The sequence below is a fragment of the Delphinus delphis genome, chromosome 3 (genome assembly GCF_949987515.2).
Source record: "Delphinus delphis chromosome 3, mDelDel1.2, whole genome shotgun sequence".
NCBI lineage: Eukaryota > Metazoa > Chordata > Mammalia > Artiodactyla > Delphinidae > Delphinus > Delphinus delphis.
The window spans coordinates 58214802-58236693 of record NC_082685.1 but is presented as its reverse complement, the minus strand read 5'-3'; the positions used below and the strand labels follow the sequence as shown (position 1 = coordinate 58236693).

The following is a 21892-nucleotide window of genomic DNA, read 5'->3' as shown; positions in this document are numbered from 1 at the left end:
TTATCCTTTGGATTTCAACTAAAATGTCACTCCTCAGTCGGGCCTGTCTTGTTACCAGTCTCTCATGATACCCTCTAATTGCCGCATAGTACTTACCACACAGTAACTATGCAACTCTTAGATAATAACTATGCAATTATATAGGTAATTATTGTTTAGTGGCTATCTTTTGAACACTAAACTATAAACTCCATGGGAGCAGAAACCTCATCTATTTTTTATAATTTTATTTTTTAAAGTTTTATTGAGGTATAGTTCCCTTATCATGAAATTCTTCCACTGAAGTATACAACTTATTTTATTTATTTATTTTTTTTGCGGTATGCGAGCCTCTCACTGCTGTGGCCTCTCCCGTTGCGGAGCACAGGCTCCGGACGCGCACGCCCAGCGACCACGGCTCACGGGCCCAGCCGCTGCACAGCATGTGGGATCCTCTTGGACCAGGGCACAAACCCGTGTCCCCTGCATTGGCAGGCGGACTCCCAACCACTACACCACCGGGGAAGCCCCTATACAACTTATTTAATAAACTTATAATTGTGTGATCCTCACCGCAGTCCAGTTTTAGAAAACTTCCATCATCGCAAAAAGGTTTCCTTGTATTCATTTGCAATTCACCACTACCACTCCCACCCCCAGCCCTTGGCAACCACGAAGCTTCTTTCTCTTTCTAAAAACATCTTTTCTGGACATTTCCGATAAATGTATCATATAATATATGGTCTTTTGTGCCTGGATTCTTCTACTTTGCATAATGTTTTGAGGTTCACCCATGTTGTAGCATGTATCAGGAGTCTGTTCCTTTTAATTGTTGAGTAGTATTCCATTGTATGGCTGTATGGCTATACTAAATGCTGTTTATCCATTGGTGAACAGTTGGATTGTTTCCAGTTTGGTGCTGTATTAAATAATGCCACCATGAATATTCACATGTGTTTAAGTAGAGTTACGTTTTCATTTTTCTTGTGTGGGTACATGCTGCCAGGAGTAGAACTGGTAGTGGAGTTACATGTCACGTGGATGTGTTAACATTTTATGAAATCACCAAACTGTTTCCCAAAGTGGCTGTACCATTTTACAATAATGTATGGAGAATGCCAGTATCTCTATACCCTTGCCATTGATTATAGCATTCTAGTGGGTATGCAGGTGGTATCTCATTGTTTCATTTGCATTTCCCCGATGATTATGTTGAGCACTTTTTCATGTGCTTATTAGCCATTCATCTTCTTTTGTGAAATGCCTATTCAATTCTTTTGCCCAGTTTTTAATTCAGTTGTTTGTCTTAGTATTGAATTGTAAACGTTCTTTATATATTCTGGATACAAGTGCTTTACCTGATATATCATTTGCAAATATTTTCTCCCAGTCTGTCGTTATCTTTTCATACTTTTTAAATATATATATATATTTATTTATTTATTTTTGGCTGCATTGGGTCTTCGTTGCCGCGTGTGGGTTTTCTTTAGTTGTGGCGAGCGGGGTGCTACTCTTCACTGCGGTGCACATGCTTCTCATTGCAGTGGCTTCTGTTGTTGCAGAGCACGGGCTCTAGGCATGTGGGCTTCACATGGGCTCAGTATTTGTGGCTCACGGGCTATAGCGTGCAGGTTCAGTAGTTGTGGTGCACGGGGTTAGTTGCTCCATGGCATGTGGGATCTTCCTGGACCAGGGATAGAACCCGTGTCCCCTGCATTGTCAGGTGGATTCTTAACCACTGTGCCACTAGGGAAGTCCCCTTTTCATACTCTTAATGATGGCTTTTAAAGAAGAAAAGCTTTGAATTTTAATGTAGTCCAATTTATCAATATTTTCCTTTATAGATCATACTTTTGATGTCATATTTAAGAGCTTTGTCCAACTCAAGGTAATGAAGATTTTTTATATTTTCTTCTAGATGTTTTTAGCTCTTACGTTTAGGTTGATGATCCATGTTGAGTTAAATTTTGTGTGTGGTGTGATCCAAGGGTCTAAGTTGTTTTGTTTGTTTTTGCATGCGGATATCCAGTTGTCTCTGCACCATTCGTTGAAGAGCCCACCCTCTCTCCATCAAATTTTCTACATACTTTTGTCGAACATCAATTGTACATAAATGTAAGAATCTAACTCTAGATTCTCATTTCTGCTTCATTGATCTTTATGTCTACCCTTATGTCAGGACCATACTGCCTTAATTATTGTGGTTTCATAATAGGTTTTGAAATCAGGTTAGTGGAGGTCCTCCAACTTTGTTCTTTGTTTTCAGAATTGTTTTAGCTCTTCTAGATCCTTTGCAATTCCATATAAATTTTAGAATCAGCTTGTCAATTTCTACATAAAAGCATTCATAGACTTTTATAGGGATTGTATTAAATTTATCAATCAATTTGGAGAGAACTGCCATCTTGACAATATTGACTCTTCCAGGAACAAGTGATGTCTATTTATTTAGATATTCTTGAATTTCTCTCAGCAACATTTTGTGCTTTTCAGTGCACAAGAATTTCACTTCTTTTGTTAAATTTATTATTAAATATCTTATTTTTGATGCTACTGTGAATAAAACTGTTTCCTTAACTTCATTTTTGGATTGTTTGTTTCTGTTTTTGCTGACCATTTATTATCTGTCTCTGACCACTTATTATTTGGAAGTTGGAGGACTTCCACTAACCTGATTTCAAAACCTATTATGAAACCACAATAATTAAGACTGTATGGTACTGACATAAGGATAGACAATAAAGATCAACGAAGCAGAACTGAGAATCTAGAATTAGATTCTTACATTTATGGCCAACTGATTTTCGACAATAGGGCTGGATGAATTAATGAGAAACTAAAAAGGGTTTTCATGTTTCTTACATAGATAAACTTTCAATGTACTTTTAAAAGCTTTTTCATGGCATAATTTATATACTGCATTGTATATTTATTTTTATAGACTTTTAAAATAGAGTCTTCTTGAAAAGAGCAGAGACATCTTATTCATCTTTGTATTTCTGGCACACAGTAGTTAACTCAATAAATTTGTTGAATGAATGGAATATAGCAAAGCTTTGAATCAGCCATCCCTATTAAAAGGGAAGGGAAGAGCACTAGCTTTTTCAAGGATTAGGAATATGTTTTAGAATATCTTTGTAACTTGCTTTAGTGACTCCTCATCATATAGGGTTTTGCATATAGTTCCTGACTGACTGCTAAGCAAGAGGGAGCTCATATCATCAACTCTGAGAACTTTCTCTCAAGAACTTCACATTCTCATAGCAAGAGATCTGCAAGGTAGTAGGTAATAAATCATTTATCTTTATCCTACAACTGCTGCTTCTCAAATGTCTAACTGTATCTAGAGGATTAATTAATGGGTAAAATCAATCTAAAATAACAGTTTAGGGATATAACCCTATGAGTAAGAAGTGCTTCCAAAAATATCTTCTACTTAAGATAAATGAGCTTTTAACTCTATTTTAGTTAAAAGCTAAGGAGGAAAAGTCTAATTCACTAGGTAGGACTAAATCTAAAGATCTACCACATTAAAAAGACATCTCATGTTTAAGATGTGCTCCAAAATAATATGGAAGCAGGAAAAGTAGGAGCCGGGGTTATAGATGAAATAATACTGAACTAAACCAACTATACTTCAATTAGAGAAAAAAAAGACTGACCAAAATTGTTGAAGCTGGGTGATGGGTTCATTAGGAGTTTATTATACCATGCTATCTACTTTTGTGTAAATATTCCACAATGAACAGTTCCAACGAAAAAAATATCTTAATGGGATGGATACGACAGAAACTTCTGTCACAGAAATAAAGTATGTAGTAGGCAAATCCTTTTTGTGTACAGATATCTTTAAAACAGTTTTTGTTCAAAAATCTGAACTTTTAAATCTCTAAGACAATTTTCAATTTTCTTTGAATAAATCTTCAGCAGAAAATACTGAGGAACAGGTCTAAATTACTTAGAGAAAAAAAAAAGCCAAAAAAAATTCAAAATTGCCCAATGCTTAGACTTTTCTTTATAATGAAAATCACCAAAACTCCTTTCTGCTCTAAAAATATTACTGAAAATAAACTAAAAACCTCAGTGCTGCTCCTTATTATACCCACTTATAAAAGGTTTATAACTTTCATAACAGGTTGGAAACAAAAAGAGGGCCTGAGAACTATTAATTTCATAAAACCATGAGTTTGTTAGACAAACAGTAAACTGTTAGAGAAAATGGCAAATCAGTCATAATTTCCAAAGAAGATTCTTTTTCAAGTGTAACAAATTTGACTGATGCATTTAGGGATAACTAAAAGGAATTACAACACAGAAGAAGAAAAACCCAAGAGAAAAGAAAGAAAAAAAAGTAAACTCTTCTCAAAATATTCCCTAGAGGTCACAATTTAGTTCTGAGAAAAATGTTTTCTACTCTTGGCTTCAAGTTAAGTAACTACAATTTGACAATATGACAGAATATACTGGAGAAAAACCCTGTTATCTTCCTTCCCAGCTTCATCTCCAAAATAAAAGAGAAAGCAAACAAGTAGATGCAACTAATTACTCATCTGTAACTCACCTGCAGGAAACATGAATCGCATTTCTCTTTCTGCTGCAGCAAAATCATTACTTCCATGAAGTGCATTCCTTAGCTCATCTGTGCCATAAATTGCCCTTAGACTAAAAGCAAGTTAGAGATGATGACCATCCAATCTGACATGCTTTCTTTACTTTTTACATATGCATTCTATTTAGGAATTTTACAGAAGCATCGCCACTTCTCACATATGGAGGTCTTAATCTATTTTGAATTTAAGCATAAATCTATCTACATGAGGGTCAAGTATATTTAAATCTGTGGGAGGGATACACTGGAAAAATAAGAGTTACCTGGGTGAAAAAGAGGTGTTGTTTTGTGACAACTGAAAAAGCAATGCATTTTCAAAGTGCAAGAACTCAATGCCCTCTGGTTTCCAGACATTAATGATAATGCTGAAAATCTGAGTTTCTGGTCCTGCGTTACCAATATTCTATAAAATACCATACCAATTTTCCCATGAAAAATCCTACACCAGTGGCAGTTTAATTCAAGGATGAGAGAAAAATAAGGCTAGTCAACCATAAATCAAAATTCTCTGAGACCTTTTGTGGTATTTGATATTAAAATACACATTTAAGTAGTTAAAACACAAAATGGACCTCCCCCACCCAGCCCTCCACCACCAACAAAAAAAATCAGGTTATTTAGGAAAACTTTCAAATTAAAGGAAATTCCTATTACAATGAAATCAGATTTTTTTTTTTCATTTTCATAGTTGGATTCCATTTCTCCCCCAGGAAAGTTACCTGTCTGGGTGTGTCTCCTTAGCTACTAAGCTATTACTTGGTCCCAAGAGTTCTTTCCAGTAAGAGATGGCTTTAAATCTAGCTAATATCATGGCAACAAGTGGTCCAGAACTCATGTAAGCTGTTAAATTGGGGAAAAACATTTTCCCATACTGTTCCACATAAAAGTTACTACATTGCTCAGGGCTGAGACGCAGTTTTCTTCTCTAAAAGAGAAACAAAATCAACAAAAGCATTATTGACAGTTCAATAATACCTCATTCAGTCATTAATAACTTGAAATTAGTACCAATCTGACCACAAATTTGAGATTTATTTTTGTATTATGAACGAAGGGCAAGATAAGAAAGTTAAATGTAGGCTGTAAATAAGAATTATTTAACCTACTTAAGAAAAACTATTCCTGTTGGGCAGCCTCTTTCAACATATGGTATGTTAATGACAAATTCATCATATCTCCTTCTTAAAGTAAAAACACGCCAATCATCAATATTCTGTTAATACATACTTTGTATAAAGCAACAAAATTGAGGGGCTTCCCTGGTGGCGCAGTGGTTGAGAGTCCGCCTGCCGATGCAGGGGACACGGGTTCGTGCCCCAGTCCGGGAAGAGCCCACATGCCGCGGAGTGGCTGGGCTCATGAGCCACGGTTGCTGAGCCTGCGCGTCCGGAGCCTGTGCTCCGCAACGGGAGAGGCCACAACAGTGAGAGACCCGCGTACCGCAAAAAAAAAAAAAAAAGTAACAAAATTGGACTTTAGAATATTCCAAATTCATCTTTCCCTATCTATTTGTGATATTTTCCTATTCATTGTGAAATTTTCCTACATATTTTCCTACATATTTAGAAATAGTACGCAGTATAATGATGCAGTAAACAAGTTTTTCACTTGAACATGAAAGTTGTATATTCTTTATTCTGGTTCTGCCATAAATATGTTGATTCACTATGATCTTAAGAATGATTAGTTAGCATTAAGTTTGTTAATTTGAAAGAATATGAAATGTTTGGGACAAATAAATGTTAATTTTGCTCACAAATGAGAAACTATATGAATTAATTATTAAATTTTAAAAACCACAGAAGCTGAGTCAGTCATTCTTCCAATTAGAAAGCATCACATTTTCCCTAAGAGCAACTATTTGAGTATATCTCATTTATTTATTTATTTTTGGCTGTGTTCGGTCTTCGTTGCTGCACACGGGCTTTTCTCTAGTTGTGGCAAGAGGGGGTTACTCTTTGTCGCCACGCACGGGCTTCTCATTCTCTTGTTGAGAAGCACAGGCTCTAGGCACATGGGCTTCAGGAGTTGTGGCAGGTGGGCTCAGTAGTTGTGGCTCGCGGGCTCTAGAGTGCAGGCTCAGTAGTTGTGGTGCACGGGCTTAGTTGCTCCGTGGCATGTGGGATCTTCCCAGACCAGGGCTCAAACCCGTGTCCCCTGCATCGGCAGGCGGGTTCTTAACCACTGCGCCACCAGGGAGGTCCCTTGAGTACATTTTTAAAAAAATAACTCCATTACTACTGTTTGTCAAATTCACTAAAGGTGGATCAGGAGGGAAAGGGCTCAAAATAGAATACAGGGATTCAAAGTAGACATCAAGGAAAACTTGCTGGAGTAAGGATGATGAGACATGGAGATAAATTACTAGGGGAAGGCTAAAAATCTCCAAGATTAAGGCAGATATCTATCTTTCTAAAATGGGTTAGAGGACTTCCCTGGTGGCGCAGTGGTTAAGAATCTGCCTGCCGATGCAGGAGACATGGGTTCGAGCCCTGGTCTGGGAAGATCCCACATGCCACAGAGCAACGAAGCCCGTGCGCCACAACTACTGAGCCTGCGCTCTAGAGCCCGTGAGCCACAACTACTGAGACTGTGTGCCACAACTACTGAAGTCCACATGCCTAGAGCCCATGCTCCGCAACGAGAAGCCACTGCAATGAGAAGCCCGTGTACTGCAACAAAGAGTAGCCCTCGCTCGCCGCAACTAAAGAATAGCCCAAGCGCAGCAATGAAGGCCCAATGCAGCCAAAAATAAATAAATAAATAAATTTATTTAACTAACTAAATAAAATAAAATGGGTTAGATTTTCCTGAGAGTACAGTGTGAATTTTACCAAGTGACCTACCTCTTAAAGCTCCTTCCAAAACTATCATGTGTCTTCAAGTTTCAGAAACTTGATAAAATTGCTTGGTTTGTAGAGAGGGATCTAAACTGCCCAGAGCAAGAATCTTGTAGAGATGCTTACTAGGTAAGTCAGCAATGCTATGAACAGGCTCTACTGGACAAACATAACATTCTCACTAGTCAAGGATCAGTTACAGTACTGTAAAAAAAAAAAAAAAAAAAAAGGTGCTGACATCTATTCTCATATTAAAATTCATACAGTCAAGAAATAGAAGAAATTTGAGAAGTTATAACAGTGCCTGATTTAGTATAATCCTTGATTCTATTATTTAAAATTAAGATATGCCAGTATTTGTGATTCTTATGCATATTGATTTGAGTGTTTTTTTTTCTGCACTGTAAGCCCTTATCTGCCATTATACCCCTTAACAAGCAAGGGAAGCTATATTCTGCAGGTATGCTAGCTAATGCAGCGTAATTTTAAAAATTAAGGGCTCATCTTAAACTAAAGTTGATACTGAATCAGTGATTCCATCAGTTGCTTTAAAATTAGATCAGATAAACTTTTTTGAAATTTAGATTAATATTTTCACAAAGAGGGAATTCCCTGGCAGTCCAGTGGTTAGGAGTCTGTGCTTTCACTGCCAAGGGCATGGGTTCAATCCCTGGTAGGGGAACTAAGATCCCGCAGCTGCGGCCAAAAAATGAATAGAAATCAACAACAAATATTTTCACAAAGAGGAGTTATTAGTTTGTAACACAGAAAGGCTGCCACCTACTGAAAGAATACATCATATTTTAGGAGTTTTTTCCTAGATGGAACAAGAAAGCCTCAAGTTCAAGGAACTCCCACCTATAATAGAGCCTACTTTTAAAGCATACAGTACAAAGGACAAATGATTCCACTGACATGAGACACCTGGAATAGCAAAGTCATAGAGACAGAAAGTAGAATAGTAGTTACCAGGGGTAAGGAGAGGGCTGAACAGGTAGTTAGTGTTTAATGGGTACAGAGTTTCAGTTTGAGATGACGAAAAAGTTCTAGAGATGGATAGTGGTGATGGCTGCACAACAGTGTGAAGGTACTTAATTCCCCTGAAATGTACGCTTAAAAATGGTTAAAAAGGTAAATTTTATGTTGTGTATATTTTATCACAATTAAAACAAAAAAGAAGCATACAATATACCAAGGCGTTCTTTGGTTTGAAACTTCTTGCTGACTAGGGAAAGTGTTAAATATTAGCATTTACACTAAGTTTTTTTTTCTAACACTGTTTTAATTTATAGTTATCATTAACTCCTTAATTATTAAGTTTTTCACTAATTCTTTTCAAAATATGGATTTAAAAGACAAATTGGAAACTTTATATTATTTGTATACTTTGTTTCTTTCTCAAATTAATGAGTAATATACTTACAGGGCTAAAAAATTCAAAGCAATATAAAAAGGTTTATATGAAAAATCTCATTCCCATCCCTGTCCTAACCCAGCCTGTTCTTCCTCGCCCTCAATATGCAACCATTTTTTAATGGTTATTTATCTCCTAGTTTCATTTTGCAAATACCGGCAAACATGTATATTACTTTTTCTCTTTCTATCATAGAAAGTAGCTACACGTTGTTCTGCATCTTGCTTTTTTCCATAAAAGGACACAGAGGGGTTTATAATTAGTTGCATAGTATTCAATTTGGTGGCTCGCCAGGGTCAATTTAACCAATCTTCTAATGCTGGGTTGTTTTCAATCTTTTGCCTGTAAATAAATGCTGCTGCAAAAAATAACCTAGATATAGGTCACTTCATATTAATACATGGGTTATAGGAGAGATTCCTGGATGAGTACTGCTGGGTTTAAGGGTATATGCATCTGTAATACTGATAGATAACTGCCAGATCCCCTTCCATAGGGGTTATGTCATTTACTTTTATATTCTTGCCAGATGGTATCTCAGTGTCATTTTAATTTGCTTTATTCCTGCTTAGAGATTGAGCATCTTTTCCTATGTTTCAGAAGCATTTGTTTTTCTTTTTCTGTGACCATCCACATGTACTGCCCATTTTCAACTGAATTTTTATCCTGTTCTAGCAGCTTTTTATATACTAGGGAGATTAGCCTTTGTGATATGAATTACAAATCTTCTTCCCCAGTCTTGTCATTTGTGTTTTGACTTTGCTTATTATGTTTATTTGGCCATGTGCAAGTTTTTTATATTTATACTTTTTTTTTTTTTTTTGCGCTACGCGGGCCTCTCACTGTTGTGGCCTCTCCCGTTGCGGAGCACAGGTTCCGGACGCACAGGCTCAGCGGCCATGGCTCATGGACCCAGCCGCTCCACGGCATGTGGGATCTCCCCGGACCGGGGCACGAACCCATGTCCCCTGCATCAGCAGGCGGACTCTCAACCACTGCACCACCAGGGAAGCCCCTATATTTATACTTTTATCAATCTTTTCCTTTACGGTACCTAGACTTTATTTTTTTTTAAGTAAATTTATTTATTTATTTATGTCTGTGTTGGGTCTTCATTGCTGCACATGGGCTTTCTCTAGCTGCGGCGAGTGGGGGCTATGCTTCGTTGCAGTGCATGAGCTTCTCACTGCGGTGGCTTCTCTTGTTGCGGAGCACAGGCTCTAGGCACACGGACTTCAGTAGTTGTGGCTCGTGGGCTCAGTAGTTGGGGCTCGCGGGCTCTAGAGTGCAGGCTCAGTAGTTGTGTCGCATGGGTTTAGTGGCTCCGCAGCACGTGGGATCTTCCCAGACCAGGGCTCAAACCCATGTCCCCTGCATTGGCAGGTGGATTCTTAACCACTGCGCCACCAGGGAAGCCCGAGTTTTCTCCTTTTTCTATTTTCTAAAAGATTCAATAGGCAATATGACACTGTATATTTATTAGAGAATAAAAAACTGAAATTTCAAATAAGGATGGTAGAGAAAAAAGGAAGATTAAAAATATTCCATTCTAAAGACGCAGACATAGAGAATGGACTTGAGGACATGGGGAGGGGAAAGGGTAAGTTGGGTCGAAGTGAGAGAGTGGCATGGACATATATACACTACCAAATGTAAAACAGATAGCTAGTGGGAAGCAGCTGCATAGCACAGGGAGATCAACTCAGTGTTCTGTGACCTAGAGGGGTGGGATAGGGAGGATGGGAGAAAGACGCAAGAGGGAGGAGATATGGGGATATATGTATATGTATAGCTGATTCACTTTGTTATAAAGCAGACACTAACACACCATTGTAAAGCAATTATACTCCAATAAAGATGTTTAAAAAAATTCCATTCTATTTAAGTTTTTTTAAATTTGATAATGTTTAACAACACTCTATATTCATTTTCAAAACTATCAACTGCAGAACAAGTATAAGGCTTAAAACATTAAAAGTTTGTAAATAACTGGAAAAAAAAAAAAACAACCAAAAAAACACCCAACAGGGGCTTCCCTGGTGGCGCAGTGTTTGAGAGTCCGCCTGCCGATGCAGGGGACACGGGTTCGTGCCCCAGTCTGGGAAGATCCCACATGCCACAGATCGGCTGGGCCCGTGAGCCACGGCCGCTGAGCCTGCGCGTAAAAACACCGAACAGTCAAGAGAAGACCAAGTAAATAGACTGTGGCTCATCTGTACAGAAGAGTATTACACAGAAGTTAGGAAGAATGAGATAGATTCACATGTAATGATCTGGAATGCTATCTGAGGGACTCTGTAAAGGGGGTCAAGGGAAGGGGACTGTCCTACTTTATGGGGGAAAAATGTTTGTAAATGCATAAAAAAAATCCTGGAAAAACAGGAAAGTGTTAAGTGGTTGCCTCTCTCTGGAGTTTAGGACTTGAGCTGGGAGAGGAGAGATGGAAGAAAAAGAAATTTTACTTCTCATTTTATATCCTTTTGAAATGTGAAAAAACTTTTGTAATATTATCACATATAGCTTTTATACTTATAAGAATAAACCTAAATTTCATGCTAAATACTAAGGATCTAAATGGGCTGACACATTTACATAAACATTTTTAAAAGGTAAAATCAAAGGTAATCTTGGACTTCCCTGGTGGCGCAGTGGTTAAGAATCCGCCTGCCAAGGCAGGGGTCACAGGTTCGAGCCCTGGTCGGGGAAGATCCCACATGCCGCGGAGCAACTAGGCCCGTGCGCCACAACTACTGAGCCTGTGCTCTAGAGCCCACAAGCCACAACTACTGAAGCCTGCGTGCCCAGAGCCTGTGCTCCGCAACAAGAGGAGCCACCGCAATGAGAAGCCCACGCACTGCGACGAAGAGTAGCCCCTGCTCACTGCAACTAGAGAAAGCCCGTGTGCAGCAACAAAGACCCAATGCAGCCCAAAATAAAAATAAATAGTAATAAATTAATTTTAAAAAATAAGGTAATCTAAAATAACAGTTTAGGGATATAACCCTATGCCTAAGAAAAGTTTCCAAATATATCTTCTACTTAAGTGAATTTTAAATTCTATTTTAGTTAAAAGCTAAGGAGGAAAAGCCTAATTCACTAGAGAGAAAAAAAACATGATGATCCTGCCCAGAAGTTACCTGAACAATGGTGAATCCAGATCTGAGAATAATATCTTGTATCTCCTCCTCTTTGTCAACAATATCTGGTTTGATAATGGCCAGAGTCTTTTCTACATAGATCTGAGGTGGGGGCATTGATAGCTCCATTCTGGCTTTTCAGTGTACAATTTAAGAGATTCTTGACTGGTATCAACTGTAATGACAGGCAACCCCCACCAACCCAAATTTAATGTAATTGTGACTAAAGAGCATTATCAGGTGCTTAATTTTATTAATTTATAAAGCTGGAAACTGTCATACCTTTTTCAACAAGAAGCGTCTCAATAATACGATTTCTACTCTGCTTCTAAGTCCTGCGGTGGGTTTTCCTAAGCACTTTCATGGAGGTGGAGAGACCAAGGAGCAAGGCGAAAGCCTAGACCCTTGGGACCCAGGAGGAGACTAGGTCTGCAACCCTCCGCGCCGCTCACCGGACCGCACCACCCCGCCCCCCCCCCCCCCCCCCCGCCCCCCGGGGAAGCTTAGCGTCAGGCCCGGTTGGAAAGGAGAATCCCTGACCCTCTGTGGGCTGCACCCCCAGATTCCTTCCGAATCCGACCCTCAACTGGGCACTCACCTCAGCCCGGGCTCCTGGAGAGTCACCACATGTTGTTGCTAGGAGACCGGAAACCCAGCTTAGAGACGGTGGCTGCAGAGGCCCAATTCCAGCAGAGCGCTTGGCAGCCCTTGGCTAGCTCAAGAAAGGGAACCAGCCACAGGCATTTTTATTCCCCTTGCACATCTTAAAAGCAATAGACGTTTTCTAACATTTTCCTCATAATTTATCTTACTTCATCCTCCTAGCCATTCGAAGGACACTTCAATTATCTCCACTTTATAAATGATGAGACAAATCATACACACTTTCCCTCGTCCTACCCCAGCCCCTCCCAGACAGTGTATGTAAGAAAACCCACGTTAAATACCTTCCTTATTTCACCAGATAATGCTATCCCCTCTATTCCCAGCTTCTGTAAACATTAAAAGGCAATCTTTGACTTGTGAAATAACATTTATTTAAAGAGCAGTAAAAGAAGTTTCATCTATTTACCTCTAAATTAAGCCTATGAAACAAAGACATGGGCAATACATATGGCATAACCCCAAATCTCAGCTTTCTGTGTTTTCTTTGTATTATGTCCACGGGCACCTTTAATTCTTTGGTTGTAAGTTAAGGCATTATTCTTATTGGAAAAGAAAACAGAGAAATGGTAAACAAGTACTGGGATCTTCTCTAGGTCAGAGTCTCAATGAAAGATCCAAATTCCAGAAAAGTTCAGGGTAGCAGCTCCAAGTTAGCAAAATAGGTTTTCCATCATCCATGGGGCTGGTTAGTTCTCATTCCAGACTATTTAAGACTCTTCTTTCATCTAACCAAATACTCAGCACCTACAGGGTCAAGGCAGACAACAAGCTATGAATCTTTATGAAGGTTTGAAAGCAGTTTTCTTTCTTTCTCCGCAGAGATTCAACTACACTTTTTTTCTTTAAAGTAAGAAGCTGCCCAGAAAAGAAACCCTCGAATGTCTTCTTCTGGCTACCATATCTTACCTTCTATAGATGGGACAATGTGAACATATATTAATACCAACAGGTACAGCAACCAAAAAATGGACAGTGACTCCAGCCTCTGGTTTGCATGTTCAGCCCTCTGACTTGAGGCTCTGGAAGCAGATGCGCCCATTATTTATCTATCCCCAGGTCTCTTAAGAGCTCTTCACTGCTGCCTGCCTTCCTAGACTATTTTATTTCACTATCTATTAAAGCTGGTCCCACAGAGGCTCAGAGTTTTCCAAACCAGCAGGTACAATGTCAGTCCGTCAGGTCCTTGAATCACCTCTGAACATAAACTCTGGGAACGCAAGGTCACTTCAACACCACCCTTATTCTCACAGACTTTCTAAAATCAGATTCCAGAAACTACATTCCTTTTTCTTGCAGCTCTCTACCTACAGTACCTGAATCTGTTCCAAGACTTCTCGCTGCATCTCCACAGCCATACGGTACACCTGATGATCAGAGTCATTGTACATCACAGCATTCTGGAACATCAGCATCAGGTCCCTCTGGAACTGAGCCACGGTGCGAATACGTCCCTTAGACAGGTTCCTTTTCAGGCTAGTTAAGTCCATGGGTCTACAGGTGGCCAAGAGAAACCAGAGGAAATCAAACCTTCATGTGGAACATGTGGTGACCTAACATGCTCTCCTGAAGAACTAACCAGCTCTTAATGAAAACAGTAGTAAAGATAACAATCCCCATCAGATAATAAAATAGCAATAGCAGCTAACATACGACTGCTTACAATAAGCCAAGTGCTATGCTAGATACTTTCTATATGAACTCACTTGATCCTCTCAATAAACCTATATGGTAGGTACCATTGTCACAATTGGCAATGAGGAACCTGAAATCAAAGAAGTTAGGTACTTGCCCAAAGTCACACAGCTTAGTTTCCAATTCAGAAACAGCCTGACTCCAGAGCCCACAGGCCCAGCCATTTCACTTTACAATTGGAGGTATCAAAGTTATAAAGAGCTCCAATGATCAGTTTGTCACAGGGTAGTTACTGACCGATTGTTTACAATGTGTAGTCATATACTACGTATTTAATCAACTGTTTTTACTGTATCATCAAAAGCTCAGAGGTTTTTTTTCTTCTTTCATGGAGATGAAAAGAGAATCAAGTGAATATTAAGGTAAATATTATATAATGCAACACAGAGAGTGGGTATATAAAAGGCGGCACAACAGCGTAGAAAGAGGACTGAACTGGGAGGTAAGACTCTGGGGTTTAGTTCTAGCTCTGCTATCACTGTTGATCACAGACAAGTCATGACCACCTCTGAGTCTTAGTTTCCTCATCTACAGAATTAAGGAGTCTGTCTCCAAAGGTTCTTTTCTGATCTTTTATACACTACTAACACACACTGGTTTATGACAGCATTTTAGATGAACTATGCTATAAAAATCCAAAATACTGCAATCAACCAGTGTTTATAACATCCATTTGGATCACCATCTTTGCCTTAGCATACCTATAACTGCCTGAATGAATACAGTGTTCCTTTTAAAGTTTTGCTCTGAAATAACAGTGCCAAAAACTACCAAAGGCAAATGTAAGATTATAATAAATGGATCATACTACTTAAAAGTCAATACTGATAAAAGCCTCTTTATCCTTTTGTTCCCTATATTCTCAAATGAGGACTGAGCTTACCTTACCATAACTTTATAAACTTGTTCAGCTGTAAAATATATCTTGAGCTTAAGTAATGTAAATGAAATAAAAAAATAATCTAACAGATGTGAAATAAAGTATGAAAAGACAGATATAAAAGCAACCAACCTTTCTTGACCCCATTTCCACTGACCTTTTCACCACATCCTTGTATCCTGGGGCCTGCCTTTCTGACACAGGCTTCAGAAACAGACTGCTGAACCTGTTAAGGGACAAACCCAGAGAGGATGAAGAAACCCTGGAAAGTCACCCTAAATGAGAAGAGTGGCTGTGAATACCAAGAGTGGCTTGGAGTCCTACCTGTGACTGGCTATCATCTTCCAGACTGGCAGGAGAGTCTTCTTAAATAGCAAGTGATCCTGAACAGGGTCACTATGGCCTAGATCAGACCTATAGGATAAAGCAGAGTAGAAAACAAACAGTAACTTCACAAATGGTATTCTGTTCCCCCTAGATGCTTGATAAGGTTTCCTCAACACATAGTGCTCCTAGTTAACATCTGAAGGAAATAACACCACAGGAATGAAAACATGCTTTCATAAAGGACCCCAGACTCTATAAATATTCTCTTACTGATCAATATTATCAAATGAAGTGGTTAAATTCTTGTAAAGTGTACTAAAAATAGGCAACTGCCTTTGCCTTTTGGAATCTTGCTGATTTGCCCTTTAGCACCTGTGACTTTAAAGAACTGGTCTATAAAAGTAGTCTTTGTTCACTGATGTCTCCGAAGTTCCTGGTACATACTAGGTGCTCAAATAAGTATTTGATAAATGAATCTGGTCCTGTTTTTTTATGCAGAAATATGCCACATTAAGAAGTATCTCTCCCATACTTCCAGGGGAAAAAATACTTGGTTTCATATCCCAAGGAATTCTCTTACACTTCATCTGAATGCTATACAATTTAAATACTTTTCCTTTTCACTCTCCTCTGTATAGTAATCTTTAAAATACCAAGAAAAATCCATTTCTCCTCATGGTCCTTCCTTCTCTGGGCTAAACTGCCTAATTTATTTAGTTTTTCTTTAGAGGTGCAACTGCTCAATGTTTTATTTCATTTTATAATTTTCCCAGTTGGCAAGTTTTCTATTTACCCCAAAGTTAAACATCATGTTACACTTCACACTTTATACACTGCATTATTCTCTCTAAATAGGCTCTCTTCACACCTAAGGTTTCACACCCTCATTTTGCTTTATGTACCACATTGTGTGCATCCATTTGAGCACAACTCATACCTTATCATTCTCCAATTTGAACAGCTCCACATAACTATTCATTTTCATGATGCACTATCTCACCTGTATCTAAATTACATACCACAAAAATCAATTTTTCCTTAAGCCCAGAACCCTATAAGAACAAGGGACTTAAAGCCCAAAGCAAACCTCTTCCTTTGTCTCTGATCAGTCAGTCAGAATAAACAATAGGTCCTTGGTACTGATGCAATTTTGTTCATATAGCCACAGAAAAGGTATTTATCATTTCCATTACGTGAAAGGTACTACAATAGGTTTTGTAACTTCATAATCAATCACCTTTGCAATATTTTAAGAAACAATCCCTTGCTTACCTTTATTTCCATCTATTTGGAAATGCATGCCAAGCAACTACAAGTGAAAGTGTGGGAGTGGAAAGGATATGCACTTAGACTGGTACCCCAAAGGTTCTACTTTACTCCTGAGAGTCAGTACAGACTAAGGAAGAAGCCAGAAAAGAGGGGCCTAGGGAATGTCTATCTTTCAAAGTAGTTTTAAGGTTCCCTAGTGATAGCACAAGAACTCAAATGCCTATCTCCCCTTAAGCTATCTAGCCAAGCAGACTCAATTACTAATATCTACTGCTTTCTAATAAAGATTTCATGTTTAACCTAAATTCTAAGATAAGAGTGTGGTGTTTGCGTTTCAAGATGCTGAAATGTCATGAGATAAAACATCCCAGATTATTAAAGATTTCCCGTTTGGGGGATAGTCATCATATGCCATCTGCTCATACTCACAAACGGAGTTATAGAAAAGCAAAGGAAGCAATTCTTCAACAAGCTAGGTTTTTAGCTGTATTCTATTTGTGTAACAAAAATTTGTAATCTGCTATTTACAAAAATATATACGCATGGTTCAGTTGTATACCTTAAACAAAAGAAGGCTAAAATAATTACTGGTTTGCCTCCCCACAGATAATGTGGGTGGATCTGGGATACATCAAAGAAAAAAAAACAGTTCATACTATCTTCTCTCAATACTTAGACACAAAACTAGGCCCAGAAAATGAACTATTTGTTACATAACAAAAATAACTTTGTTTTTCTGATTTAAAAAGAAATTCACTTTACTGAAAAAAATTAAGATTCTAAAATGTGACCTCTGGCCCCATAGTTATTTATGTTAAAATCAGATAATTATATAAACAATTTCCCAAGATGTGTGAAAAAGGAACAAGGGCGATAATAACTTAAAAATAATTTTTAATTTCAAGTTAGTAGGGGATGTTTTAGTATTTTTAAAAGTATAGTTTGTATAATAGTAGACTTGAGTGACAATCTGACTCAGCAACGTTTCCTGAATAAATACAGAGAGAAGGATTACTTATGAAAGAGATTCTTAATGTTGATAAAACAGTCTTGTTTTATAAGATGAAAGCATATAGACTGCTATTTATACAGTAAAATTATATTTAATTATATTACTAGTGTTTTCGAGCTCTAATTCTCTACTTTTCAATTTACAAAAGTAATCAATGTCCGTGGCAACAAATTCAAGTAGGCGTAAACAGATGTAAAAGTATTAATCCTAACAACATGGGATAAAAGTCTATACTTACAGCTTTGAGGAGGTAGCATGGCTGAAAAGGATATCCACCAGAGGAGTCTCCTGGATGCTGAAGCTATCATCACACTCACCTGAAGAACGCTGGTCTTCCATCTCTGACACATACCCTTCACTCTGGTCCTGCTCTTTGGATTCTTGCTGAACCTCCCCCTGGGAATGCCAGGAAACAAAGGAAAGTTTAGAAGAGATTTACTATCTTCAAGGTAATTTTTCTTGCATGGGGTAAATGAAGGCTGATCTTAAGGTAAGAACAGGCCAGTTATATAAAGCTATAGAATAAGTTGGAGAAAGGTGACTTAACTAGACGTAAGACAAAGAATTCTTAGAGAACTCTGACTCTGTATCCCAAGAAAAAATGAAAAAGCAATATACTCTATTATAGATAGATGTTGTTTTCTTTTAAAACTGTCATTATTACTTGTGGCCCTGGAGCTAACTAGTCTAGCTGGCCAGATAATATTAATGATAATGGCATTCTAAATTTTACTGATTGCTTACTATGAGCCAGGGACTATGCTAAGTGCTGCACGTGAATTATCTCATTTAAAACTCACAGTACACCTGTAAGGTAGAGCACTATTATTCCATTTCAGCAGAGAAAACTGAGGTTCTAAAATGTTCACTAGGGCTTCCCTGGTGGCACAGTGGTTGAGAGTCCGCCTGCCGATGCAGGGGACACGGGTTCATGCCCCGGTCCGTGAGGATCCCACAAGCCGCGGAGCGGCTGGGCCCGTGAGCCATGGCCGATGGGCCTGCATGTCTGGAGCCTGTGCTCCACAACAGGAGAGGCCACAACAGTGAGAGAGGCCCACATACCGCCAAAAAAAAAAAAAAAGTTCACTAACCTGCCTAAGCCTACGCAGCTAACTGATGCTAAAACCAGGATTTAGACCCAGGTAACTGAACTCTCTGGAGTTAGCCTATGTTCTCTAACCATTCTGCCTGCCTCTTTGTGCAGAGGACTGATCAGACAGCTGGTTTAAGTTATTCACTTACCTCTTCACTCGCTGTGGGTTGTTCCTGAAGTGCCCAAATATCTGAGGGAGGTGGAGCCACCTCTGGCCTTCCATTTTCTCCCAGTAATGACTTCTCAGTTACCAAGGGGTCTACCTTGGCTGAAAGCTCTTCAGGCTCTTTGCAGGGCTCCCCCTCTCCTTCAGTAGCTTCAATTCCCCTCGCCTCTTGTTGTCTGGTGCCAGATGAAGGGCAGCAGCCTTCACCTGATTCTTTTTTGCTAATGCACAACGGCTCCATTAAATAGACTACCTGCAATCATAGTTTACTGTTAGATGTATAAGAACACCAGTGGAAATCATCATCTACATATCAATAATGCCACATCATAACACTACTACCACTGTGACTAAGTTTGAGATGGTAAGGGTTAATTGATTCATTCATTTTAAATTTATCAAGTATCTTATATACACAGGTACTGGGCTAATTGGTTGGGACCTAACAGGAAACAAGATAGACATGATTCTTGCCTCAAGGAGCTTATGTTCTAATTTTTCACCTCAAGTGTCAACTCAAATCAACTGGTAACGACTGTCTAAAAAACTGCTGAAAACTTTGTCTGCCACAAACAATGCAGATAGAATTGGCAATATGTGAACAACTGGCAAGACCAGATTCTTGCTGGTCTTGACCTAGGTTCTACTGAATATGTAGAGTTGCCACATAAATATAAACTCTCTGTCCAACTCTTTATTTCTGGTCCTCAGCCCTTCACTAGGGAAATACAAACACTGCAAAATATTGCCTGGAAGTCTTAACATTATAAGCTTCAAGGGGAGTTTGGGCAAGTGTCACCTCCCATGACTCTGAAAGAATGAATTACAAGGATACTCCTAAAGACAGGCCTATATACAGAAATCCCACTTCCTCTGATCAGGCTCCTAATGACTGGGATCTTAGAACATTCAGTCAAAAAGTACATATTTGGCACATGTTTTGTATCAGCACCAAGTGCTGGAGACACAGAAATGAACTCAGTTCCCGCCTATGTGGACCTTATATTTTAGTAAACAATAATGAGAGCGGTAGATATACGGGTAAACATTCTCTTAGGAAGTTGAGATTCTTCCCACCTTTGGAAATAATGGCTCCCCATTACCTCAGAGATAAAGTGGAGGAGGTTCTGGCAGCTGACTTGCTCCGCCTCTTCCTGAGATTCCTCACTGCCACCGTCCCCCACAAGCAGCTCACGAGGTTCTCTCCCTGGGCTGCTTTCCTCTAGTTCCTCAGCCCCTGGCTCCTCAGTTTCCCTCCAGCTGCCCAAATCAAGATCCAAACTGGAGTCCCATGAGCTGAAGAGTGACCTGCAATCGTTGCTCAACTCAGAGTCATTGGGATAGTCTTGTTCAGAATCCAACCAAACCCATTCATGCCTCATCTGTAAATACACAGAAAAAAATGCATTAAATTCACTCAAATCAGTATTCCTAAGGCATTTCTATCTCCCAATTTTGGTAGAAAGATAAGGGGTCAGAAATTTTTTTCGACTCAACATTAGGAAGAGTAAAAACTAGCTGAAGGGAGACATCAAGAGAAAAAGTGATCCGTCATTGGGAATAAAGAAAAAGCCCTATGTCAAGCAGTATAATAGAATTATCACCCAATAATTATTTGTTGTTAGATTTCCTCATACTCTAATAGAGAAAAAACTGGAGCACTGCTAGCTGAAATGAATGCCTCTATCCCAAACCACCCTTAAACTCAACTGCAAGGCAACAATTTTGATGGACAAGGGATCTTTTCCTCAGCATACAGACATTTTTAACCTATCAACCATTAAATCCTCAATGCATACTAAGATACCTGTGGCATCCTTCTGGTCATATCCAGCTCTCACTTCTCAGAAAGAGAACTGCAAATCAAGTTTTAAAAATATCTTTCCTTGCTTTCAGTACACTGCACTCCTGGTTTTCTTAGTCCTTCATCCTCTCCCTTTTACTACTTTAATACATCCATCTTCTATGTTCTTGTTTGGGCCTCTGCTTCCTTAATATGTCCTTAAAAAAATGTAGCTACTTTGAGGTTCCAACTTTGATCTTTATTAAGGTGGCTTCCAAATCTCTCCACCTTTACTTTTTATATGCATTCTGGTCTCATTTCTCCATGTACCCAAAGGTCAACTCCCTTAGGTGCCCTACCATCTCCTTCAACTCAACACTTATAAAACTAAAATCACTTTTCTTTCTGAACATCTCCCAATAATTTGCTTCTCCCCAAATTCCTTATGCCGATCATCAACACTATTTTCTTAGTCCTATTTTGACTCTTTCTTCTCTTATATTCAGTAAACAAGTCCACTTGCCAATTTTCTTCCACAATAATTTTTCTTAATGCCCATCCTTTACATCTGAATAAATGTGATAGCCTCCTGGTCAGTTTCTCTATTCTTAATCCAACCTGCTCTGAATAGTCTCCCTATTCAATGCTTTACAATAGCTATCACCTCAAATTTCTCAATCTGTCACTCAAAGCCCTCCATAAATCAAGCTCTATTTTGTCCCCTTAGCCTGGTACCTGTAATTCACTATTCTTTAATATGATTCCTAATTACATTAGTCTCCTTATTTCCCCCACCTCAGATGCCTATACCTTAATTTAGCTTGCTAAGCTTGTAAATCACGTTCTCTACCAACCCAAAATCTACGTCCTTTAATGGACCTCTTCCTCCACAAACTTCTCCAACTTTTAGGGCTCCGTTGCTTATATCACATGCATGTTTGCAGACTGCTTTGGGAATGTACTGTAATTGTATTTAATTTTCTAACTCCTGGATTGATTGAACTATCACTCACAAAGACGGTATC

The 21892-nt window shown here is 38.8% G+C and overlaps 2 protein-coding genes across 2 annotated transcripts in view; both read right to left on the bottom strand.

The window, feature by feature from the left end:
* Positions 1-12150, bottom strand: part of NME5 (NME/NM23 family member 5) — a 32903-nt gene extending 20753 nt beyond the window's left edge. Inside the window, exons 1-3 of the mRNA XM_060006918.1 lie at positions 11980-12150; positions 5308-5513; positions 4541-4641 (exon numbers count right to left, since the gene is read on the bottom strand). Of these exons, the coding sequence (XP_059862901.1) occupies positions 4541-4641; positions 5308-5513; positions 11980-12108 (436 nt within the window). The 5' untranslated portion in view covers positions 12109-12150. The remainder of the gene's footprint in view (positions 1-4540; positions 4642-5307; positions 5514-11979) is intronic.
* Positions 12151-13038: 888 nt separating this feature from the next.
* Positions 13039-20912, bottom strand: LOC132422402 (bromodomain-containing protein 8-like). The gene is made up of 8 exons (XM_060007160.1): positions 20892-20912; positions 20188-20466; positions 19068-19337; positions 18064-18221; positions 15542-15631; positions 15375-15443; positions 13959-14136; positions 13039-13389 (listed from the first exon to the last, which is right to left on the bottom strand). Exons 1-8 carry the CDS (start codon positions 20910-20912, stop codon positions 13339-13341), a joined length of 1116 nt encoding a protein of 371 aa, XP_059863143.1. The 3' UTR covers positions 13039-13338.
* Positions 20913-21892: the final 980 nt, after the last annotated feature.